The 26562-nt window shown below is 44.6% G+C and overlaps 1 protein-coding gene across 6 annotated transcripts in view; it reads right to left on the bottom strand.

The window, feature by feature from the left end:
* Positions 1 to 26562, bottom strand: part of st3gal4 (ST3 beta-galactoside alpha-2,3-sialyltransferase 4) — a 189949-nt gene that overhangs the window by 11209 nt on the left and 152178 nt on the right. For 3 of the 6 annotated variants that reach the window (XM_041174381.1, XM_041174376.1, XM_041174378.1), the window contains exons 3-9: positions 18379 to 18461; positions 16048 to 16141; positions 11695 to 11766; positions 11490 to 11590; positions 5231 to 5291; positions 3131 to 3226; positions 1642 to 1831 (exon numbers count right to left, since the gene is read on the bottom strand). In XM_041174381.1, the coding sequence (XP_041030315.1) occupies positions 1642 to 1831; positions 3131 to 3226; positions 5231 to 5291; positions 11490 to 11590; positions 11695 to 11766; positions 16048 to 16141; positions 18379 to 18388 (624 nt within the window). In that variant the 5' untranslated portion in view covers positions 18389 to 18461. Of the gene's footprint in view, positions 1 to 1641; positions 1832 to 3130; positions 3227 to 5230; positions 5292 to 11489; positions 11591 to 11694; positions 11767 to 16047; positions 16142 to 17054; positions 17424 to 18378; positions 18462 to 19168; positions 19401 to 26562 lie in introns of those variants that run through there. The other 3 variants (XM_041174379.1, XM_041174377.1, XM_041174380.1) reach the window with 3 other exon arrangements.

The following is a 26562-nucleotide window of genomic DNA, read 5'->3' as shown; positions in this document are numbered from 1 at the left end:
ATTGCCAAAGTGTTCTGGCACCAGCTGCTGCTGCTGTTGAGAATTGCATTGCTAATGAAAGTTAGCACTAAACAGTAATGACTAACATCACGTTGGCTAACAGGGAAAGAGCAGGCAGTGAAGGCACCATCCAAGTCCACACCCAGAGTGGATCATCATTGATCCCACTGATGGCCTCAGCCAAAATGTCAGTAATGTTTTTTCTCAACCTTTTGAGAATCAAGGTTTCCAATTTTGGGAGCTGAAAAGCCAAGACGCGGATTGCAGAACAGCCATAATGAGGGGAAGTCAAGCAAGGAAGGTAATTAGCAAGGCAAATTAAATGGATACATTCCGTGCACTGTCTGAAAGCATTCCATCAGGAAACTATTTTGAATCCAGCCATAAACCATGCCAATGACACAAAACATTGTGCAAAAATCCTCTGCCACTAGTTTGTGTCTGACAGTTTCCACAGGACACATTGGGCCATAACTTCCGAGGAGTGTCAAGTGCAGTCAGGTTGCTAATCTGCTCCTTTCCACTTAGACTGAAGTGCGGCTGCACCTTTCTCGCTCAACCTTCCAACTTGGGCCGGGTGAGAATAGTGCAGTGCAATATGATCCCACGGCCTACCGTTGAGTCCAGTAGAGTCAGACAAAAGGAAGATATGCCCCCTTTTTACGGCAGTAGCTGCTGTAAAGCAGGCAAGTTTAAAGGTCCAGCCACTTTGAGAAACCAGGGAGAAGATAAGCATGTAAGGTAAATGGGTAGGATGGGGGGGAGGGTGGTGTTGGGGGTAGGATGGTGGGACGGTTGGGTGGTCAGCGGCGGGGGTGGGCTGGTCAGGTGGTGAGCAGGGTGGTCAGGTGGTTGGGGGGTGGGTGGTCAGTTGGGAGCAGTTGGGTGATCAATGGGGGTGTGATCAGAAGTGGGGGGTCAGTGAGGTTAGTTGGCGGGGGGGGGTGAGGCTGTAGTCATGGAATTTGTGGGGTAGTCAGGGGATCACGAGGGCAGTTTGGAGGGGGTGGTTGGGGAGTCGGGGGATGGGTCAGGAAGATTATCAGAGTGTTGGGAACATAATCGGGGAAGTGGGAGGTAGTTAGGGTGTCCTGTGGGGGGCCGGGGTTAATTGGGGGTCAGGAGGGTAATTGGGGTGTTGGGAAGGTAATTGGTAGGGTGGTGGGGGTAGTCAGGAGTTCAGGAAGGATATTGGGGTTTGGGGGAGGTCAGGAGAGCAGTCGAGAGTCGGAGGGGTAATCTAGGGAGTGGAGGGTTGGTTGGGGGGTTTCAGGGGGGTAGTTGGGAGATCCAGTGGGGGGGGGTTGGGAAGAGAGGCAGTACTATAGTTAGTCAGGAGTTAGAGTGGTTTTAATTCTTCTAACTTTTCCTTGGTAACTATTCTTGTAAAATTGGAGTGTCTGAGGGTTCCCAGTGCAGGGTAATTGCCCAACAGAAGTTTGAACTTCCCAGGCAATTTCCGCACAATCCTTACGCTGGAACTTCCGGGAGGGCAGTGGGGGATTCCCACCCTGGGTCACGATGCCCTAGAGATTGAACGTTACGGGCCACCAGACATTAAGCTCAGTGGAAATTCTACATTGGTAGTCAACTGACACCACAAGTTGGCACAATCCTCTATCAGAATAATCCACACTCAACTCTTCTTTCATTATACAGGATCTCCTTCAGCCATTGGGCATCCACTTGCTTGAAGGGTAAAAACACATGCAGCGTGCTAGGGTTGTTTTCGATATCTGGTTCCTTGGCCGCTGACTCAGGATAAAAGAACCGCAAAGTGGTCTTGCTGCCGACATCCTTCTCATAGCCTCGGACAGGAGCATCGTTTATTCTGTGGCAATAAACCAGAAAACAATTTATAAGTCCACATCCTGACCTCTGCACAACATACTGCCCTCTTTCATCAGAGGTGTGCTATCTGCAAGTTACCTTTTTTCCTATACCGCACCTTGAAGGTTCTTCCCTCTGGAGCTTATGCCTCTATGACTGAGTATTGTCCTTCAGCAAATGATAGTCAACCACAATTTAGTGAGGACAGTCCCCCTCACCCCCACAGTCACCAAGCCTTCTTTCATTCTGTCTCTCTGCATTATTTAAAGATTGAAAACTTACAGCTCTGTAGTAATTATGGTTTTGATAAATGCTGGGCTGTAGCTTTAAGGACAGTCCTGAGATATAAGATCACATGACCTGTATAAACCAATGTGTTAGCAGCGCAGGCTACCTCCACAGTGAGTGTAGAGATAGAGATGGAGTTGAAAGCACATGTATAGTCGCTGCTGGCTGTACTGTGAATAAATGTAACGTTTCCACTTAGAAAGTTGTCTACAGATCAATTCAATTACAAATAGGGGCCTAGGCCACACTACAACCAGCTTAAGTTTCCACTCCTTAACACTGCTGTTGGGGATCTAACGCAAGACTCTGCAGTACCAGGCAGTGCTTGCACACTTGCATGAGTTAATGTGTTGGCAGCGCTGATGTGCCATGGCCGCACATCGGTGGCTAAACAGATCGTGCTCATGCTCTTCAACACGCTGAGGGGCTTACCTTGGCTGCTCAAGCATCAGCCTGTACTCGCTGACCTACACTGGCTCCCAGTCCAGCATCGTCCTCCAGTTTAAAATTCTCATCCTGATGTTAAAATGTCTCCATAGCCTCATCTCTCCCAATCTCTGTAAATACCCTGAACCTACAACTCAGCTCCCCTGTAATTCTGGCTTCTGGAAGGTGCTTGGTTACCTTTGCTCCACTATTGGTGCACACTCAGCCCTAAGCTCTAGAACTCCCTCTCCCTCATCCCTTAAACACTCTGTATACCCTACCTCTAGTCTCTTAATGTGCCTCGGTATCAAATATAGTCTGGTTACCCTCCTGTGAAGGACCTTGCAATATTTTACTTCATTAAGGATGCCAAATAAGTGCAAGTTGCTGTGTTCACCTTGAATCCAAGGAAAGGCATTGAGAATTCCTTCAGTGAAGGTAGAAAGAAGATTGGGACAGAAAGCTTACCAGGATGCACTGGCATCATATTTAGGTAGTCCACCTGCCCACTCACACAGAGAGAGAGAGAGAAGAAAATATATCCAGAAAAAGTTGACAAAAATCACAGCAGTTGCACACCACTCACCGAATAACAATATCATATTCGTTAATTGTTTCTCCAAGGGAGCTGTTTCTCAGAGTGTATCCATTGCCGATGATAACACATTTCTTACAAGCCAACCTGGCAAAAGACAAGAGAGCTTCAACAAACAGGAGATCCTCAGTACAACGACTAAGTAGAGAAGACCACGTTATGAGCAGTGAATACAATATACTAAATTGAACACATAATTGTACGCATAAATTGTTACACTTGGAAGGAATGTTTATTGATGCTGCCTGGCTTGCTGAGAATTTCCAGCATTTCCTGTTTTTATGATAACACTACCCATAACAGATGACAGTGCAAAGGTGGCCATGCGGCCCATTTAACTGTGCTAATGCAATCGAAAACTAATCCCACTGCCTTGCTCTTTCCCCTTTGACCTACATCTACAACTTATCTACTTCTCCCTTTAAAAAATACAATGGTCTAAACTATTTCCTCTGGCAAAGCATTCATCTCTGAAACAGACAATTCGAGCAGTGTGACCTAATTCTAAGATAAAAACAAAAAACTGTGGTTGCTGGAAATCCAAAACAAAAGCAAAAATACTTAGTCTACTGCATTCGTTGCTCCCAATGCAGTTTCCTCTACATTGGAGAGACCAAACGCAGACTGGGTGACCACTTTGCAGAACACCTTCGGTCTGTCCGCAAGCATTACCCAGACCTCCCTGTCGCTTGCCATTTTAACACTCCACCCTGCTCTCATGCCCACATGTCCATCCTTGGCCTGCTGCATTGTTCCAGTGAAGCTCAATGCAAACTGGAGGAACAGCACCTCATCTTCCGACTAGGCACTTTCCAGCCTTCCAGACTGAATATTGAGTTCTACAATTTTAGATCATGAACTCTCTCCTCCATCCCCACCCCCTTTCCGATTTTCCCCCTCCTTTTTGTTTTTTCCAATAATTTACATAGATTTTTCTTTTCCCACCTATTTCCATTATTTTTAAATATATTTCCATCCATTGTTTTATCTCTACCTTTTAGCCTTTCTTGATTCCTTCACCCCACCCCCACTAGGGCTATCTGCACCTTGCTCGTCCTGCTTTCTACCCTTAATTAGCACATTCCTTAGATAATATCACCACCTTCAACACCTCTTTGTCCTTTTGTCTGTGACATCTTTTGGTTATCTCTACCTATCACTGGCCCTCTATCCAGCTCTTCTCATCCCAGCAACCCCCCCCTTAAACCAGCTTATATTTCACCCCATTTCTATTTCTCCTTAGTTCTGTTGAAGAGTCATGCGGACTCGAAACGTCAACTGTGTTCTTCTCCACCGATGCTGCCAGACCTGCTGAGCTTTTCCAGGTATTTTTGTTTTTGTTTTGACCTAATTCTAACTTCATTTATGACTACCTGCTGCATCTGGTATCTTCATCTCCTACAGATTATTTCTTCATGTTGGACTATCAGATTCTTGCCACTCAGAGCTGACTACACAGTCACATCCAATTGACTACTATCATATCCAGTTTCAAAGAGAGCTTCAACTACATAACACATCTGCTCATTCCCAGTTGAGTATTATGGTCTGTTCCGAGCGCAACACTTTAAGGAGGGCCTGAATGCATTAGAAGAGGTATCCTCGGCTGGCTGAGCGACGACAGTTATGTGGAGAGATTGGAGAAGGTGGACTTGTTTTCCTTAGAGCAGAGAAGGTTTAAAGGGGATTTGTAAGAGGTTTCAAAGGTCACAAAGGCTTTCAATAGAAAAAATAAAGAGCAACTGTTTCCAATGGTTGAACAGTTGACAATCAGAAGGTAACAGATTTAAACGAGATTAACTAAAGACACAGAGGTGACATGAGGAAGACCTTTGAGGAGTAAGTAGAATGCACTGACCAATAGGATTGGTTTAATAGTAAGATCCCAAAGGAAATTGGAAAAATACCTGAAAAAGAAAAAAATATCACAAGGATATGGGGAAAGAGCAGGCAACTGCGATGAACTGGATTGCTCTTTGAAAGAGCCAGTACAGACTCAATGGGCCAAATGGTCTCCTTCTGTGCTGTACAATGAACTAGATAAACAGTCAGATACAACATATCAACATGCCTCAATGATGAAGGGCTTACCTGCTTATACTTTCAGGCATTTCATACTGTATTCTGGCCAACACCTTGTTAATAGATTGTTCTGGAAAGAAAGTGAAAGGTTCACAATGACACAATCATCTGGAGGGATTTGTTTGTCCTTTCTCCACTTTCTCCTCCCACTGGGACTAATTTACACCTATTTTATTTGTAACTGGTACTGAAAACAACATGTCAAGTCTGAGGCTGGACAACTTCTGAATCTGTCCATTCCCCTCTCCTCAGTTTTGAACGCTTTCCAAACTGGTCATCAATAAACCAAACAGGTTCACAGCTCATAGGCCTTTCTGCCCATCAGTGCCAGCTCCATACCTGAACTATCTACTTCGATGATTTCTCTACCCTTTACCCTGCATAACTTTTAACAATTTCCTTTGAGTTTTTAGAATAGGTCCTTTATGAACTAGGCTGCAATAGCTTACACAGACACATAGAAAGCTCACCGCACACAAGGAGGCCTCTCAGCCCATCATGACTGCACTGGCCAAAAAATGAGTTATCCAGCCTACTCCCATTTTCCAGCTCCTGATCCGTAGCCCTGTAGGCTGCAGCACTTCAGAAGCACATCCAACTGTTTTTGAAATACGATGAGGGTTTGCGCCTCTATCAGGCTTTCAGACCATGGCCCGAATTTTACCCTCGGGGTGTGCCAAAGTTCGGCGCAGCCGGAAGCGGACGTAAAACCCACTTCCGGCCAAGGTGGCGCCATGAACGCCATCTTACCCTGGCTGGCCAATTAACGGGCAGCCAGCATGAAACGCAACCCGGAGAAAGGCTCAGCGCTGGCCGATGTCACCGCGGGTGTTGGTGAGCGCTCCCTCTGAGCTCCCTGAAGGCAGACAGCTGCCTCAGGGAGCTGCAGATCTACCATGTGCAAAAAATGTCCATGCAGCACAACCAAGCACCCGACAGCATACCGCATTCAAAAAAAAAATGTCCCCGGATATTTCTTTTTATTTTAAATCTGAACAGAGGTTTCATCCCACCCTTGGATGAGGTTTGAGCAAAAATGTAAAGCCCCCCCCCCCACCCCCCCGAGCGGCCGACTGGCCTGTCCGCCAACAGTAACGTTGGACGGGCCACAAAAAAATCGGGCCATTAATGCCCGCTTAATTGTTGAGGGCGCGCTTCCAGCTTTTGCGTCCGCCCTGTCGAGAGAAATGTTGCGCGGGTGCTGCGATGATGCTGGGATGTTTGCTGGGATCCTACGGCCAGTCAGGTTGGGTGGGTGCCCAACCTTCAGGTTGCAACATTCTGGCCAGTGAGATCCAGATCAGAAACATCCACTGAGCGAAAAAGTTTCTCCTCAGATTTAAAGTGATTGGCAGAAGGAATGGGGGAAAACTATATCCCCCTGGTTATTGACCTCTCCACTAAACAAAATTGGTTATTCCCATTCACTATGTCTAGACCTCTCCCCATTTTGTGATGCTTCTGTTTCTTGTGATAATATAAATTCCATCCATCTTACACGTGAGAAGATTTATTTTCAAACCCCTGTTCAGTGGCAATTAGCAGTTTCAACGCAAGGTCTCTGGAGCAAATGTTGACTTTTTTAAGGGCCAGAATTTTGCCTGCCCCTTGGGAGGTGGGCGAGAGGGGGGTGGGGCAGGACATTAAAATGGTAGGGAGCAGTGGTGGATCCCACCATCGGGGAACTTCACTGATGGTACGACCAGAGCCCCCCCACCTCCAAGGGATCAACCCTTCCACTACCTGGGGAGGCTGCCAACTAAGGCAGCACCCTGGGGTGGGGGAAGAATTTTTGAAGCAAAAAGGGGGGCTGTGGGCAGCCTCGGCAGCCCCAGTGATACCCCTCGGAGGAGTTCCCCCTCCATTACTTGGCCCTGGAATTGATTTTAATGATTTATTTCCTCCCCTAATTGTTGTGCACTGCAGGACCCCTGCCTACCCCAGCAGTGGCCACCGTTCCTGGTGGCGCTGCTGAGCCTGCAGCCCTCTGATTGGGCCAGTAGTTCTCGAGGGGTTTTGGGGGGGTGGTGGGGGGGGTTGGCAGGCAGCCATCTTGAATAGGATGGCAGCCCTGGTGGTAACCACTTAATTGGTTGCCAACCGTAAAATTCAGAGGGATAGCCCTCTGTGCATGCCAGCAACACACATATCCTGCTGCTGTCAGATCATCCGCCCAAATTGGCAAAATCCAGGTCACAGAACCCACAGGAAGGACATAAAGGAACACGATTACTGTTCAAATGTGAGGTAATTTCATGAAATGGTTTTCCCCAATTCCCACACGAGCTCCCGAAGAGGAAGCCTCCGCACCAGAAGTGCAATTTTATAAGATTAGAGTCCATGCTATAAAAAATCATTCACACCCGCAACCTCATGCAGAAGGCAGAAGAATGTTAACATTAAAAAAAAAACCCTGCAGCCCAAAAATAAAAGGTGCTTCAGGCGACACAACAGAATAAAACTGGATGCGATGAATCCTTGCCAAGAGGGTTATGGCTTTACAATCCCACAAAGGGGCTTCAATAGAATAAGTAAGGAGAAGATGTTTCCACTGGCAGGGAGACCAGTAATCAGTTGACACAGGATTAAGATAATTGGCAAAAAGAGCGAAAGGCCAGATGGAGAGATTTCTCTTTCACACAGCAAGCTGTTATGATCTGAAATGCAGAGCTGAATTTTGTGCAGGCCAGAAGTGCCGACACCAAGGCTAAAAGTAGGAGGCGACTCCGCTTCAGCAGGACCCGGTGAGTCATTTCGCCAGTGGCACCCCAATCAGAGAGCTGGCAGCTCTGCAGCACCACCACTGCAGTGGCCATTGCTGAGATTACAGCTGCAGGGAAAGACCAGTAAATGGATGTGGGGGGGCATCTGGCCTCAGCAATCAGCGGGAGAGTTGGTCACTGAACACCAATGGTGCCATTGCCACGAGAGGGGGGATTGTTGCTGGGTGGCCCAACAGTGGGCCTTGTAGTGCCTATAAAAGAGGGCTTACTCCCAGAACCCGCTTAGAGGTCTTCAGGTTTCACCAGGCGGTCTCCCCATATGGGGGCTAACCCTCCTGTCACTGACAGAATATATTTGCTCTCTTATTGCCCATAATCAATACGTTTTGTATGGAAAGAGGTGTGTCTTTTCTTACCCTTGGAGTGTGTATTCCAATTAGATAAATCAGCAGCAAGCTTTTGAGAGTTTAAAAAATGTTATTTATTCTGACATGCTAAACCTGAATTAACGCAATGTCACACACTCGTCTCATGCACATGCACTAAAACGCACACACACACACACACATACACACACACACACACACATGGATTGGAAACAAGTAAAGATAGTTCACTATTACAGATTTCACTTAATTCAGTCTTTGATTTATGATTTCCAGTTTGGCCTGTGGTTTCTTGTATGGATTGGATGATTTAAAGTTGAAGTGAGGGATATGTAGAGCAAAGGGTTTGGAGCAGTTAGAAACCTTTTTTGTAGTCGAATATCTAGGAGGTTGATTCTCAGGTGAACTTTGAAACTGGAATAGGTTAAGTACTTTGACTGTTTGATGACTTGCAGCTAGTTTAATTACATGTTTAACATGTGGGTCATGTTTAATTACATTTTTAATCCACTTATTTATTTATTTCAAAAGCGCTTCAATCTCCCTGTGCAGCTCTGTGCCTCAGGGAGATTGAAGTGCTCTTTTGTGCGCAAGCATGAAGGAGCACTGGACCCGACTCTCCCTCCTCCCCCACCCACACAGGTAGCGCTCAGCCCTACCACTCGCGTCTTATGCTGGGTGGGCCTTAATTGGCCCGCCCGCGTTAAATGGCGGTACAGAGCTGATCGTGGGGTGTGGTCAGCTCCGCGGGTGCTACCGCCGAGGCTGCCTGTCGCTGAAAAAATTCTGGCCATACAGTCTCGGAGTCCACTGACTCTGTGTTTTGAGTAAGCTTCGAGCAACGACAGGCATAAACTCCACAGGGGGTGCTGCCTGGAGATGTCCATTCCAGGGGGAAGGTCCCACATGGTTATTCAATTCGAATCTTTCCAGAAGCTTGATAGTCTGTGCTGAACAAGCAAAGGTCACCCGACTGCTTGGCAGCCTTCTTAACAGTTCATCAGTGTCCATTTTAAAATAGAAGATAGTTCCAGAAACTTCCATATGAACAAAGAGTCCATATTTAAAGTTATTGAATAGGGCATGCCTTCAATTGGCACAATACTTTTGATGTTTGCAAAATTCTTACAGAGGTGAGAAGTGGCCCTTCTTGGGCACTTAAGTGGCTTAACTGGCCTCCCAGCGAGGGACCGATCTGCCAGCATTCCTGCCGCTGGCAAGATGGTATGGCAGCGGACTGACATCAGGGAGACACCGCCACCGCCCCACCCCCTCCGCACCATTTTACCAGCCCTCCCACCCTCTCAGCTCATCCCCAGCGGGCTCGGGAACTCCTAGCTGCAATGTCTGAAAGGGTGGTGGCAGCTGATTCAGGAATCGTTTTCAAAGGGAAAAGGAAATGTTTGCAGGCCCCTAGGGCAAAACAGCATGGTGGAACTCATTGGATAGCTTTTCCAAAGAGCCAAAGAGATTTGAACGGTCGATTAGCCTCCTTCTGTGCTCTATCAGTTTATGACCATCGAGGGTGCTACCCAATAAATTGTGTCGACTGTCAGACTGTTCACCGCTAAATGATTCGCTTTAACTTATCAGGTCTATTGTTAAGGGACGAGTTTTTAAAAAGCCTAACACATTGGACATACATTTTATTTTTGGGGCATTTTTCCGGGCTGTTAAATACGTCCACAAAAGCTTGGCAGCATCATTTATGTTTTATAAGTGTTCTGCAGCCTGTTCCACATTACTACTGGATGGTTTTCAACGCTGTACAATTTAAATTTTTATTGCTTTTTTTGCATTTTGCAATCAAGGTCAAGCATAACAATATTGTGAGAACACTTTCTTATTTTAGGCAGACATGCGTTAAGTACCCCCAGATCAGGTACAATGCGTTCCCAACCAAAATGAAACTCCAAACAAAAGCAGAAAATGCTGGGAAAACTCAGCAGGTCTGACAGTATCTGTGGAGAGAGAGACAGATTAAACATTTCAAGTCCATATGACTCTTCTTCAGAAACTCCCTCTACTCTCTCCCAACAACCTCCTTCAATTCCAACCTCATAACAATCAGCTCCCCTAACACACCAGTGAGACATTCTGCCCCAGAACAGATCCCTTAGAGTCTGACACATTTCAAGTCAAAGTATAGCCTAATTTCAAACTGTGGGACTACCCCTACTGGAAGCCCCATACTACAAACGGTAGAGAATTTCACCACTACGATCCAGTCTGATTGTGGTTTGTCTATGTGATCTGGAAAGAAACAAATTAGTGAATTTAAAGGGATATTTCATTAATAGTCCACTCCAGTACAACACAGGCAGAGGCACAGTTAAGGTTGTACAAATGTCAGGCCATGACCAGATCTTGAGCTTAATGTAGTACATTATAGCCAAGGCCAACTTCAGCATAATTTCACCCTATCCCTAAAAATAAGATGGGGGGTGGGGGGTGGGGGGGTGAGGATGTTAGAAGCCACACAGAGGGGATATGGATTCACCTCAGCATCTGTGACTATGTTATCTCAGAAAGCTACTGATACAATAAAGGAACACATCAAAAAAATGCGCAACTAAAACATCAGGGAAAAGTACAAGACCATCAACTAATGGGAATCATAAGCTGCCTTGGGTAAATTGCTTCAGTCGGTGCTGCTCCCAAGAGTGTTTCATGGGCCTTCCCCAGCCTGAACCTCAGTTACTATGAAGGATTCTCACGATAAGCCTGTGAGCAGATCCTCACGATGTACGAAAAGAATGAGCAACATCTGCCTGGTGGCCTCAGCCCACTGGATCGCCTCAAGACCACTCCCAATGCTGTCAACAGTGTGCGAATATTCACTACTCACCTCTAAAACTACAAACCCATCCCTGCCAAGCATTCCTTCATTCCAAGGAGAGGTGGTGAGGCCTGCACAATGGACTCATTGGACATAATCATGGGGTGGGTGGGGGCGCGGTCTGCTTGTTATTCCAGGTCAGAAGGCCCTGCACTGACCCACCTCTGCCTCATGAATGGATGGTGATTCTGCCAAAGCGGAAATTAGAAAATGCCTGCTTGAAGGCATCTTCAAGCTTCAACACTCAACGAGATTTGCCTCACTCTCTGTTTTGAATACGGAGGAAATGAGGTCAAGTAAAACGATGAAAGGTTCCTCACCGCTGCCTTTAATTCCATACGGCAATTCATTGGCCTCGGGCTCTTTCTGCATCCACCACCTTTCATTTAAGCTCAAGAATAAATGAGTGTTTCTGGTGAAACTGAAAGAAAAATAAAAGCAGGAGATTAAGACTGGCAGAGACGCAATCAGGAAATTCGAAGCGTGGAGCTCAATGTGAGGCGAGGGTATAAAGAGGTGACTTACTTTGATATTACCTGCTTGCTGTATGTGTTTGAATACCCAATTTGGCAACTTGGTTTATCTTCCACACTGTAACTAAACAGAGACAAATTTTAAACTCTTGAAAAAAACTGTCACTCCACGAGTGATGGGAACTAGATGGCATGGTCCATTAAACTTTGAACTTTTAACTCTGGCCTTCAACCCAGACCACCTTCCCACTGAGGCCTGTATAAAATAGCTTTGGACGGCCTCAATCCATGTCATAACTGAATTTCAACATTCACACCCTCCACCACTGATGCACAGTGTGCACCATGTACAAGAGTGTGGTTACGAGCCATCAGAAGTGGCTCTAGCTCAGAAATAACTAACAGAGTCACTTGGGACTCTCTCTCAATAGATCACAGAATTGTAACATGTGGCCAATGACTCCCAAAGTCGAGTGTCGGTTCTTCTGAGCATTATTTCATATTAGAGGTATCAGGTCCCACCAAGAGGTATAACTTATACCAGGTGCAAAACACTTCTTTTGAAAAATGAAAAATTTATTACTAAAATTGTCAGAAATGTAAAGTAGCAAAAAATGGTGCAGTTCCGGCTAATTCAAACAAGTGAAACAGTGTTAGCTGTATTCAAGTAGCAGCTATGGGAGAGGAAAAAATGTAAAAGAATTTCTTTAATATAAAGTTCCCACAGTTGATGTTAGTTGAAGCCAAATGCAGCAACGAATATCAACAACTGAAACATATCAGCTTTTAAGCAAAAAGACAGAGTCAGGAGTTCACAGAATCACAGAATTTTAACAGCACAGAAGGAGGCCATTTAGCCCATCATACCTGCACGGCTCCCCGAATTAGCATTATGACCTAGTGCCATTACCCTGCCTTTTCCACATACCCCTACACATTGTTTCTTTTCAAATAATCATCTATTGCCCTCTTGAATGCCTCAATTGAACCTGCCTCCACCACACTTCCAGGCAGTGCATTCCAGAACCGACCCACTTGCTGTGTGAAAAAGTTTTTTCTCACATCACACTTGCTTTTTTTGCAAATCACTTTAAATCTGTGCCCTCTCGTTCTTGATCCTTTTATGAGGGGGAACAGCTTCTCCCTACCTACTCTATCCAGCCTCCTCATGATTATGAACATCTCTATCAAATCTCCTCTTAGCCTTCTTCTCTCCAGCTAAAGTGCTGGCACAGACATAAACTGGTCACAGCACAGGAGGCCATTCAGCCCACCTTGTCCATGCTGGCCCTCTGCAGGAACAATTCACCTAGACCGATTCCCCAGCGTTTCCCCTTAGCCCTGCACAAAACACAAGTGGTTTGCAGCACAGGAGACAGTTCAGCCTGTGCCAGCTCTTTTATCTCACTATTCATAATATTACAGATGTTTGCACAGGGGGTAGACCAAGCCTAGGGACCATAAATTATATAGAATATTGCATAGGAAACAGCCATTCAGTCCAATCCATCCAGGATTGCCATTGCCAGCACTTCTGCTCCACTTGAGCCTCCTCCCATGTTTTCACAGTAAATTCGATCAGCATTACCCCCTATTCCTTTATCCAGCTACTCCTTAAAGAGAAGAGGGCTATACCCTCTAACTGAATCACATCTCATACTGAAAATTGAACTCAATAGAGGATAATATAAACAAAGTAATGAAAAGCTTGGCACTCAGTGAAAGTCAGCATACCAATGTAGTTGGCTAACAGGATTAAACATGCTCCCCCTCTCTACTTGCTTTTAATTCCTTAAACTGATTAAATTATTTTATGGCTGGTGCACTAAAGCAATCGGGTTAAAAGTTAAAGAGCAAAACAAATCCTGAAATGTACCGAGCTGACCAAATGTTTATGGCTGCGCTCATTCAACAAATTAATAAAAAATAAATCCAATCCAATCAGTTAATCATCCAGTCCTGGGCTCATGATGGACTGAATGATTTCCTTTTATGTTGCAAGATTCAAAACCACCAAAAAAAAAGACAGGAACTGAGTCAGCTATTAGTTACAAAGATCTCATGGTCACTAAAGCAGCAGAAAAGTCTTGGTTACGAGTGATGCACATTGCAACCTGTAGGCCAAGGGGTTTACAGAGTTAACAAAGGCACTCTAGACATATAACAGGGACATTTCCATTGTCTTTTCAGTCACTGGTGGTCCAACACAGCCATCAGCAGTTCTGGAAGAACAGTTCAAAAGGATCAGTAGTCAGCACAGACTGTCCCATTACACACAATCCTGGTTACAAGCATTATGTTGCCCCGCACCCTCCCCCCACCCCAAGAGCTGAACAGGACTAGGGATCATCTTAATCTAATTCATCCAAACTCATCTCAGATTGTAGTTATTCAGAGAAATCTAGTTAGGCTGTCAACCCACATTGTCTCACTCAGGGGTCAGGTAATCACAAAAATCACATAGTGAAGAAGTCCTTTGTGCCTGTGCCTGCTCGTTGCAAGTTATCCAATGAGTTCCATTCCCCTACTCTTTCCAGATAGTCCTATAATGTTTTTTCCTTTTCAAATACCCAACTTTCTTTGAAAGGTTACTATTAATTCTGCTTTCACCACACTTTCAAGAACTGCATTCCACTGTTTCTAAGAAAAAAGTACATCCTCACCTCCCCACTTTTGCCTATTAGATCTTGTCTAATGCTCCCTCTAATTTCCCTTCACTGTGCGTGGCCCATTTGATGCAGTCCCTTTAAGATTACCACACAGTCACTCAAGCGTGCATCTTAAAGAGACATCTTAAAGGAGAGCATTTAGAAATACATTATCTAATCAAGCAGAGTTAGCATGGCTTCATGAAGGGGAAATCATGCCGAACAAATTTATTAGAATTCTTTGAGGAGGTAACAATCAGGATATATAAAGCGGAACCAGTAGATGTGATATACTTGGATTTTCAAAAAGTTCCATAAGGTACCGTACATAAGGCTACTTAATAAGATAAGAGCCCATGGTGCTGGGGTAGTATTTTAGCATGGATAGAGGATTGGCTAACTAATAGAAGACAGAGAATTGAGATAAGGGGGGCATTTTCGAGATGGCAACCTGTAACTAGTGGAGTGCCACAGGGATCAGTGCTGGGGCCACAGTTATTTACAATATATATTAATGACTTGGATGAGGGAAGTGAATGTACTATTGCCAAGTTTGCAGATGACACAAAAATGGGTGGGAAGGCAAGTGATGAGGATGACACAAGGAGTCTACAGAGGGATATAGACAGGATAAGTGAGTGGGCAAAAAACTTGGCAGATGGAATATAATGTGGGAAAATGAGGGGTTATGCACTTTGGCAGGAAGAATAGAGGAGCTGAATATTATTTAAATGGAGAAAGACTGAAGAAAGCTATGGCACAGAGGGATTTGGGAGTCCTTGTGCATGAATCATAAAAAGCAAACATACAAGTTCAGCAGGTAATAGGGAAGGCAAATAGAATGGTGGCCTTTATTTCAAAAGGAATGGAGTATAAAAATAGGGAAGTCTTGCTAAAACTATACAAGGTGCTAGTTATACCACACCTAGAATACTGAGAACAATTTTGGCCCCCTTATCTAAGGAAAGATATACTGGCATTGGAGGCAGGCCAGGGAAGGTTCACTAGGTTGATTCTGGATATGGAGGGATTTTCTTATGAGGAGAGGTTGAGTAGGTTAAGCCTGTACTCGTTGGAGTTTAGAAGAATGAGAGGCGACCTTATTGAAACACATAAGATTCTTAGGGGACTTGACAGGGTAGATGCTGAGAGGTTGCTTCTCCTTGTGGGTGAGTCTAGGACCAGAGGGCATAATCTCAGAGTAAGGAGTCACCCATTTAAAACAGAGATGAGGAGGAATTTCTTTTCTCAGTAGGTAGTAAATCTGTGGAATTCTTTACCACAGAAAGTTGTAGAGGCTGGGTGGTTAAGTATATTCAAGGCTGAGATAGACAGCTTTTTAAACAGCAAAAGGAATCAAGGGTTATGGGGAAAAGGCAGGAAAGTGGAGTTGAGGATTATCAGATCAGCCATGATCTCACTGAATGGTGGAGCAGCCTCAATGCTTGTGTGCCTGTGCGTGCCTGCATGGCTGATCCTGCAGTGCTGCATGCGCATAGCTTAGAGAGAATATTTTCCATGCCTCTGGTTACCAATTCTCCTGCCAGTGGAGCACGTTTCCACTATCTACCCTACCAAAACCCTTCATAGTTTTGAACACCACAATTAAATCTCCCCTTAACCTCCTCTGGTCTGAGCGATACAATCTCAGCTACTCTGGCCTCTTGTTAATTAAGGGGTTCCTTTGATCCTGCAGACATGTCCAATGCTGAATGAAGCTGGGAGAGTTACAAGGAAGCTCCAGGGAGAGAACTTACTGAAAAGTCGCCTTCAGTGTCAGATGGGAGGAAAGGATCACCATCACAATAATAGACGTAAGAACCAAGAGAAGCTGAAAGATCTTAGAACAATCTATAAAAAAAAGACATCAGGAAAAATTAATTTCTACTGTTCCATTCACATACATTCCAATGAGGTGCTCAAATACACAGTGAAACTATATACAGGCTACAAAGTGCCACACACACAGCTGAAACTAGTGAACATCACAACAGTGACTACACTTCAAGCGCTTCAGTCCTAAAAGGCATCACGTCCCTTCATTCTTTTAGACATCTTTTCATTAAATTGCTGGGCGTTGTAAAAGTAATTCTCGAAGAGGAACATCCCAATTTCTTTCACTCTGGCTCAGCTGAAGCTTAAAGGATGAAAGGGCTGCATTTGTCAGTGCCCACGCATACAGATAGGCAAAGCTTGTTAACAGTTACCAGCCAGCTCACAATTCTTTATTGCATCTAAGGCCATGGGCCACTAGGAGCTTGCACAGTGGGAGGTGGAATTTAACATGCCGGTTCAGCTACTGCAAAAAAACGGTTAAAAGGCAAAAATGAAAATGGCATTTTGCACAGAACATTGGTCAGTGGTAAAGCTGCAATTCACGTGTGACGATGGACACTGCTACCGGATGTGAGGAAAACAAGAGTAATTTTGTTGGGATGGCAAATTCCAAATGCCGACTTGGTGTGGGAAAAGGGTGTTGTGACTTTACCTGCGAGATTATATCAAAACTGTTTTGTGCACCGCTACAGGAAAAATAGTTTCTCTGGCCGGAACCTATCCAGCCCCTCACGCCAGTGGGATCTTCTGGTCCCGCCGACGTGAAAGGAGATTTCAATGACTCACCTGCGCCACGCCGCAGGAGAGGCTGGAAAGTTCCAGCCTCTGTATCTAACCTAACAAATAGTTTTATTGTTGCAGACATCTCAAATAAAACACCCCTGCAGCTTATATAAAACACAAAGGAATACAAACTAAATTTACATAACTTGTCCTTAGAACTCCAACACTTTTGGTCGGTATAACAGCTTGGTTTTGATAATTCTACTGACGAAGAGTCATACGGACTCGAAACGTTAACTCTGTCTTCCTCTCCACAGGTGCTGTCAGGCCTGCTGAGTTTTTCCAGCAATTTTTGGTTTTGGTTTTAACCATGTTGCCTAAGTGGAACTCTGCTTAATTTTTAACACCAAATCCAGCACTTTGATTCAATATTCATCAGAAGCCATGGGGTGAGGTTGTTAACCTTCGTAACTTGAAACTTGATTAGCTTGAATGGAGAGACATGTCAGCCTTCAAATAATTAATGTATGTGCATCACTGAAATTTGGAAAAATTAACAGGGTCCAAAGGTTAACTGCAAGAAAAGAACCAGCTGTTAGTTACTGTATAGGAAAACCCTTCTGGACTTTAGCTAATTTTGTTGTCTTAAATTTTATTTTCCTACATTACAATAGTGACTGTATCTTAAAAAAAGAACTTCATTGGCTGTAAAGTGCTTTTAGGCATATCCTGAGGTGGGGAAAGCTACTGTATAAAATGCAAATTTTTCTTTTTAAGGTTAGTTTGCCCTCTATAGACACAAGATAAGACACCTTGAGTAAGAGATTTAGGCCCTCATAGAGACAAGTGGGGAGGCTGACAGGCATGAAAATCACACCAAGGGCTGCGTATTGGTTTGCATCTCTGCCCAGGCCATCTTCCTGGAGGCAAAGGCTTGGCCTGAATAGCCAAGTGGTTATGGTACTGGGTTTGTAACCCCACGATCAAGAGTTCAAATCTCACAATGGCAAAACTATGAAACAACGTAACTTCATCTGAAACAGATGGAAACGGGTTTGTACTCGAAAGAGTTACTCCAAAATTGAACTTGAAAAAGGTTTATCAGTTAAATTCCTGGAGGCAGGATGGGGGGGCAGGGTGGGGAAGGGGTGTCAGTGCCAGGGCAGAGAGAGAGGCAGAGGGGCAGAGAGAGAACAAAGAGAGAGAGGGACAGAGGAGCTGCCTGACCCTGGCTATGCTCTCAATCCTCTCTTTCCCTTATCTAAGATAGATCCTGGCCTCACACAGCAGCTGAGCTTAGTGACTCAGCAGGGTTACTGCAGTGTCAGGTTTGCCTCTCACTGTGTGTCCAATATACAGTTCACCCTCTGCAAATCATATTTCCCAGAAGTTTTAAGTTTGGTGGAGTTGCTGTGGGCTCCCAGACCCACCACCATGGTGGGAACCCAGCGGCTGCTGGACAGGAAGGGTCACGAGGAGCCAGAGGCATCATCCGATCTCACCCTCAGCACACAGGACCCTCCCCTTACCTAGTTTCATCTTTCTCACTCAGCGAGGTGCTCACAGGATTCTTATAGTCATCTTTTCATACGTGCTTCATGGCAGATTGACCCTGAAAAGTGAAAAGGATTTTTGTTTTTACTTTTCAAAAAGTGATGCTTTCTACAAAAATTCAAAATATAAGGACCCAAGAGGCCATCATTTGATCTCGTTGCGGCCTGTCAACCACCTCCAATCCCCTGCGAGTGTTGCTGTCCTCTTCTTCAAATATTTAACCAATTTCCACTTAGAAGATTTAATGGTCTCAATCTCAATCAATTCCCGCAACAAATTCTTCCACATCCTTCTGTATATCTCTTTGTATATGCTCCTAGTAACATTTTAAAATATTCCCTCTGTCAGGTTGGAATAAAAAGTCTTCCCCTACTCATCCGACCAAATATGTTCCTCATTTTAATCATCATATTAAATCTCCTCCTAGCTTCTCCGCTCCTGTGAAAATAGACCCAGTATCTTGATTCTCTCCTCAAAACTATTGTGTCCTGTTCTGGCTACTGTCCTGATGAAGCTATACTGTATGGCTCTCTTTGCCTCTACAATAGTGCACACTGCGCAGTTCTCTGTGACATCCCTTGGATTCTAGACATCCCTTCCCATCACATCATTGTCCCTCTCCCTACCTAATATACACTCCAGTTTAAAGAAAAACTAACCAGGATTTTTATTTCTTAAAAACACCCACGGTCAGATCTGGTTCGCTGAGAGGCAGTGCATCACCCCTCTGGCTATGTAAACCCAAAAATTAATCTGGTTACTTACAAAAAAAGGACACCTCCTGAAAGGCATCATTTGACACTTGTTTAACACCAACATACAGTCCCTCGAGCCTGCTCTGCCATTCAATACGATCATAACTGGCTTTCTGCCTCAACTCCATTCTCCAGCCTGTTTCCAGCCATATTCCTTATCTCCCTGAGAGATCAAAACTCTGCCTTTCTCAGCCTCAAATATATTTGACAACAGAACATCCGTTGATCACTCTGAGTGAAAAAAATTTCTCCTCTTCTTCCTGCTTAATAATCGACTCTTATCCTACGGCTGTGTCCCTGTGTTCTAGATTTCCCAGCCAGGGGAAACAATCTCTCAAAGTCTCCCCTGTCAGAACCTTCAGAATCGCGTATCAGTTCACATTCTTCTAAACTCCAGGGAGTACAGGCCCAATTTTCTCAGCCTCTCACCGCACAGCAACACTCTCATTCCGGCAACTTTTGCTGTGTTGTATCCAAGGCAAATATATCCTTTTTTAGATATGTTTTTGAGGGCCAGCTACCAGATACTGATGCATAGTGCATATCTGCTAGCCTACTGAAGACTCTGACAAACTGGCAAACTGCTCATAGGACCCAGCAACGTTCCATTAGAAAGTAGTCCTTCAAGAAAAACATTGAACTGGAGGTTTTGTAGAACCATAGCAAAGTTACAGCACAGAAAGAGGCCATTCAGCCCATCTTGTTTGCACAGACCGATAAAGAAAGAATAAAAAACTAGCCGCCCATTCCAATCCCACCTTTCAGCACCTGGTCTTTAGCCTTGCGCAGTTGCAGCATTTTAGGTGCAGATCCAGATTTAAATGAGTTGAGGTTTCTGCCTCCACCACCAAACCAGGCAGCGAATTCCAAGCACCCACCGCCCCCTGGGTGAAAAAGCTTTTCCTCATGTCCCCTCTAATCCTTCTACCAGTCACCTTAAGTCTGTGCCCCCTGTTGATGGAGGTTTTCACAAGTGGAAATCGGTTTCCAGTGGCATTACACAGGGCTCAATGTTGGGTCTCTTGTTGTTTGTTGTATATATTAATGATTTGGACTTAAATGTAAGTGGTATAATTGGGAAATTTGCAGATGACATTTATGTCTTGAGTCTATGAGTTCACGAGAGGAGTAAACTTGAATTGCACGCCTTCATATACACTTGTTAGTTGACGCTCTCTATTAATAACAGAGAGACTGATATAAGAAGAAACTGTGATTGTTTATTGCAACAGAAGGCAGAGCACTAAATCCTTATGTGCTCCCAGAACCACCTCCAGCTCTAGACTTACAGTTACCAGTAGCCCGCACAGTACAGTGACTGGTCAGTACTGTCACATGTTTAGTCCACTTGCATTCTCTTAAAGGTTTATGGTACTCCACTTTACCACAATGACACAATATAGTGGCTTCCATATAGCATAATTGGGGAGGCGATGGCATAGTGGTATCGTCGCTGGGCTAGTATTCCAGGGACCCAGGCTAATACTCTGGGGACCTGGGTTCAAATCCCACCACGGCAGATGGTGGAATTTGAATTCAATAAAAATCTGGAATTAAAAGTCTAATGATGACCATGAAACCATTGTTGATTGTTGTAAAAACCCACCTGGTTCACTAATGGGAAGGAAATCTGCTGTCCTCACCTGGTATGGCCTACATGTGATTCCAGACCCACAGCAATGTGGTTGACTCTCAAATGCCCTCTGAACAAGGGCAACTGGGGATAGGCGATAAATGCTGATCTAGCCAGCGACACCCACAAAGAACAAGAACAAAGAAAAGTACAGCACAGGAACAGGCCCTTCGGCCCTCCAAGCCTGCGCCGATCATATTGCCTGTCAAACTAAAACATTTTGCACTTCCAGGGTCCGTATCCTTCTATTCCCATCCTATTCACGTATTTGTCAAACTGCCTCTTAAACATCACTATCGTACCTGCTTCCACCACCTCCTCTGGCAGCGAATTCCAGACACTCACTACCCTCTGCGTAAAAAACTTGCCCTGCACATCTCCTTTATAGTTTTCTCCTCTCACCTTAAATCTATGTCTCTTAGTAATTGACTCTTTCACCCTGGGAAAAAGCTTCTGACTATCTACTCTGTCCCTGCCACTCATAATTTTGTAAACTTCTATCAAGTCGCCCCTTAATCTCTGTTGCTCTAGTGAGAACAATTTGAGTTTCTCCAACCTCTCCTCACAGCTAATAACCTCCAGACCAGGCAGCATCCTGGTAAACCTCCTCTGCACCCTCTCCAATGCCTCCATATCCTTCTGGTAATGTGGCGACCAGAATTGCACGCAATATTCCAAGTGTGGCCTAACCAAGGTTCTATACAGCTGCAGCATGACTTCCCAGCTTTTATACTCAATACCCCTGCCAATGAAGGCAAGCATGCCATATGCCTTCCTGACTACCTTATCCACCTGCGTTGCCACTTTCAGTGACCTGTGGACCTATACACCCAGATCCCTCTGCCCGTCAATGCACTTAAGGGTTCTGCCATTTACTGTGAAATTCCTGCCTGTATTAGACCTTCCAAAATGCATTACCTCGCATTTGTCTGGATTAAACTCCATCTGCCATTTCTCCGCCCAAGTCTCCAACCAATCTATATCCTGTTGTATCCTTTGACAATCCTCTTCATTATCTGCAACTCCTCCAACCTTAGTGTCGTCTGCAAACATACCAATTAGCCCAGTTACATTTTTCTCCAAATCATTTACGTATACCACAAATAGCAAAGGTCCCAGCACTGATCCCTGTGGAACTCCACTAGTCACAGCTCTCCATTCAGAAAAGCACCCTTCCACTGCTACCCTCTGTCTTCTATGACCAAGACAATTCTGTATCCATCTTGCCAGCTCACCTCTGATCCCGTGCGACTTTACCTTCTGTACCAGTCTGCCACACCACGTGAGTGAGTAAAAAAATAATGTTCCAAGGCTCTTCACAGGAGTGTTTTCAAACAAAGTTGTCACTCCCTGTGATGAATCATTCTGAAATTCAACAACCATCTGCAAATTCATTTCTCCTTTCTCTTCATGCTTTTAGTGATAACTCACTAACTTCCCCAGCCAGAGGAAATAATGCTGCATTTTCACTCTTCTTAAATTCTCTATAATTTTAAAAACTGTCAGTCCCAATATCTCAAGCTCTCCTCATGATTCTAACAAAAGCAAAATACTGTGGATGCTGGAAATCTGAAATAAAGCTGTTCTGACGAAGAGTCATTTTCAACTCAAAATGTTTCTCTCTCCACGAATGCTGCCAGACTGGCTGAGTTTTTCCAGCACTTTCTGTTTTATCACTCCCCTCGTGAGAGTTTCACAGCCCTGGCATCATCCTCAACTGCATAATTTATATAAACAGGTGCTAAGAAAAAACATTCCAAATACATTGACCTTCACAAAAAAAGGGCATCACTTGCAGTTAGATGAGCTGAATCACAAACTTTGGACCTTCTAAGTTTTTTAGGAATGTTAACGACCATTAATACAAGGTTACGCTTAGGCAATGCTGGCACTGAAGTTTCCCTGTGATCTGTTCCAATAGAAAAACTCAAAATTGTTTAGGCAGGCTTAATTGGCAAGACTGTTTGTAGCAACAATGAACTGAAGGAATTAACTGCATTCAGACTGAGGCAAATAATATTGAGCAACCCACCAATACAATTAAGGCAGTCGGAAATAAAAATAGAGAAGGCTGGAAATATTCAGCAGGTCAGGCAGCATCTGTGGAGAGACAAAGAGAGTTGACCTTTCAGGTCAATGACCTTGGTCAGAATAGAAAAAAGTTAGAGATGCAGCAGGTTTTTAGTGTATACAGATTGAGGTGGAAAAAGAGGGGGGAAGGATAGCAAAAAAGAATTTGATGTTCTAAGCCTAATACTTCCCAATTTGGAGGGGAAGGTGGAGAAAAGTTAAGGGAGTCAAAATCGACTCATGATTTGCATAGTTGTGAGCGACAATTTATTGTTGGAGAAGCAGTATATGTGGTTAACTGGTAAATTGAGTTCTGTGACCGGATCACATATAAGCATGTGGATCATTTAAGAAAAAGGGAGTTACCCACACCAAAATGATGTCCACCTGTAACCGTTACCGGACCTGTGGTTCCTGTTCATGTTGCTCAACCAAGGACAGATATGCCCGATGTCTCCATCGGACTGGAAGACATTGAACTGCAAGTGCCTAATGAGGTACCTGATGTTAATGCAGTTCCAGAGAATATGTTTCGTATATAAGAATCTGAAGTCAGGGAGCAGGAAACCACCTGAAAGACTGAACTAGTAATTTCATGACCTGTGTAAATATTGTAATGTCATCAGATAAATATCCTTGTAAATACAAAATGTACAGAAAAGTTAAAGGGGGGAAGAATGTAGTAATTATAGTTTTGGGAAATGTAGGACTCTTTCTTTAAGAATATTCCTATGTTGTAAAATCACATGATCTGTTTAAACCAATGTGTTAACAGCATGGGGAACCTCCAGTAGAGGAGTTTTTCTTTAGTTATGGAGTTTGATGCACATGTGTAGTTGCTGGTGCTGTCTAGTAAAAAAGTTAAATGTATGCACTATGAAAACTTGTCTGAAGATCAACTCTATAACAATAGGTAATTCATTAATGTCTTCTTCAGCCTGAATATAATAAGCTCATTGTTACCACACAGACCTTTGTCAACTAAACAATTTGAGTTTTTCCACTGAGAAGGCGTACAACTAAAAGAGTAACTAAACCCAATAGTTGGGCACCATAAGCAAATGGCTTTAATTGACCATGGTGACCAGTTGGCATGATGTAAATGAACAAATTAATAGTTAATTCGCCAGGGTCATGATGTGAATCATTGTCAGCTGGTCAAAGGTGCTAACTGGTGCTCCACATTGATGAGGCTAAGAGTGGAATTTGAATATTTGATGAGTGATTTATTCGGATTGGGTGGAGGAGCAGAGGCACCGTACAAGGAATGATGGCACTGGCTATGTCTCCCCAGGTTCACAGCCTGATGAAAAACAGATTAAACAAACCCAGCCATCAAAAATATCACAGTCCAAGAAACAAGCACCAAGACAAATGAGTAACCTGGCGTTAACAGGAAGAGAATGGCAATCCATGAAATCAGTTGGCACAAATTTGCTGCCAAAAAGGAAGACTTTATTTATATAATCAAATGTCTTAAAGCACTTAAAAATAAGAAGTACTTTAGAAGTGTAGTCACACCATTGTAATGTAGGAATTACATCAGCCAATTTGCATATTGCAAACTCATACAAACAACAATGTGATAATGACAGGTATTCCAGTTTTTGAGATGTTGATTGAGGGATCAATATTGGCCAGGACACCAGGGATAGCTCCCACACTCTTATTCAGTATAATGCCATAGGATCTTTTTTAAACATTCATTCTCGGGATGTGGGCTTTGCTGGCTAGGCCAGCATTTATTGTCCATCTCTAATTGCCCTTGAGAAGGTGGTGGTGAGCTGCTTTCTTGAACCCCTGCAATCCATGTGGTACAGGTACACCCACAGTGCTGTTAGGGACGGAGTTCCAAGTTTTTGACCCAGTGACAGTGAAGGAACAGCGATATATTTCCAGGCCAGGATAGTGAGTGGCTTGGAGGGGAAGTATCAGGTGGTGGTGTTCCGATGTGTCCACTGTCCTTGACCTTCTAGGTGGTAGTGAGTGTGGGTTTGGAAGGTCCACCTCAGAGGGCAGATTGGGCTAGGGTTTGCCAACTGTGATTAAATGCATTCCTGGAGGTTTCATAACATGACTTGCCCCTCACACTCCGGCCATTTGTTGCCTAACACATCCATCCTTGTGACATACTGCCTTCCTACACCAACTGGAAAGCATGACGACTCATTAACCAATTGGACGATGCTTGACTGTTAGCGAAACAGCCTTTTTCCCCCATTTTAAATATTTTTATATCTGTTAAAGAGAAATGTTCAAAGAAATTTTTTTAAAAGCTATTCTTTTTATGGTCCTATGATTTTTCTCCAGGGTTGCATGAGGCAATGGGGCCTTGGTTTAATGTCTCACTTGAAAGACAGCCCTCCAACACTGCAGCACTCCCTCAGTATTGCACCAGAGAGTCAGCCTTGATTTTTTGTACTCAAGTCTTGGAACGAGACTTGAAGCCATGGACTCAGAGGCAAGAGTGCTACCGACTGAGGCACAGGTAACACAAAGAAATACAATGGGCTGAATAATGCACTGAGGCACCGAGGTCAGATTCCTCATGCGGAAATCAGCAGCCTTTCGAATTCTGGTCCGGCCTTCAGAACGCGCCTGATAATATGTTGATTGGGGCTAATCAAGCTGAAGGGCACGTTTGAGGCCTTCAACCCGTCCAGTGAGCGCTGTAGGGCGGGGTGCCAGCCTCTGAGGTCGTACACCATGATCCCAGTACTTTAAAGGGCCCCCTGGTGTCAGGGGACCCAGCAGATGCAGGATCGAGTGAACAGTCGCTGGAAGTAGTATCATTGAGCAGCTTGCAGGCTTCTAAGGTAAGTGCGTTTTATTTTGAGTTTTTTGTCTCCAACTCTTGGCACTGTTTAGAGGTGGTATTCTTCTTAAAACTCAGCAAGTTCACCACTCCTTTGCATGGAGGAGTTGTACAGTTATTACGTTCCCCTACAGAGATGCCAGCGCCATTGGAGTGAGGGGAGATGTGGGGGTAAAGGGCCAAACCAGGCCCTAGATTCAGCAAGGACCCCCTCAGAGCCATCCTGCGTGCAGTCTCCGCCTGACATGAACTGCTGATGCCAACCCGCCAACCCCTGGCAAGAGGAGGAAGCCTAGCCAGACACATGCAGTGTGGGAAGAGATGGCCGAGGTGGTGAAAAGTGTTGGGTTGGTCAGAAGGATTTGTTTCCAGTACCAGAAAAGGCTGAATGACCTAATGAGGTCAGCCAGGGTGACTATGGCCTCAGTATGAGCAATCTTGAGCCAGTGTGCTGCAGGGCGTGCTCGTGAATGGAGGGAAGTGAGTTTGGCTGCTCCTCAAAGGCAGCATGAGTCAACAAGGGCAGGGCTGTCCTCAACAATGTCACTGTGCGTTTCAAGTAATGGTCCTGTAGTGAGGGTTGGGTGGTTTGCACAATCAGCTCGAGCAAAGCATCCAGGCTGGCACACACTGAGCTGATAATGGGTTTTTGGCATCCCATGAGATTATTTGAAATTGTTAATGACTGCACTCTTACAAATCTTTTCAGGAGAAGCGAGACCACAATGGCCGCAAGAGAACCCGGACAGGTGGGGGAGTACAAAATCTTAAAGTTCTGAGTCCTTTCGAGGAGGAGGTTTAGACACTCATGGACCCCGAGTCCTCCAGCAGTAAAGCAGCGGTGAAATTGGAGGGAGGCCTGGGTTTGGTGAGATGGCAAAATGGA

The sequence above is a fragment of the Carcharodon carcharias genome, chromosome 25 (genome assembly GCF_017639515.1).
Source record: "Carcharodon carcharias isolate sCarCar2 chromosome 25, sCarCar2.pri, whole genome shotgun sequence".
NCBI classification, from domain to species: domain Eukaryota; kingdom Metazoa; phylum Chordata; class Chondrichthyes; order Lamniformes; family Lamnidae; genus Carcharodon; species Carcharodon carcharias.
This window is presented reverse-complemented; position numbering and strand designations above follow the sequence as displayed.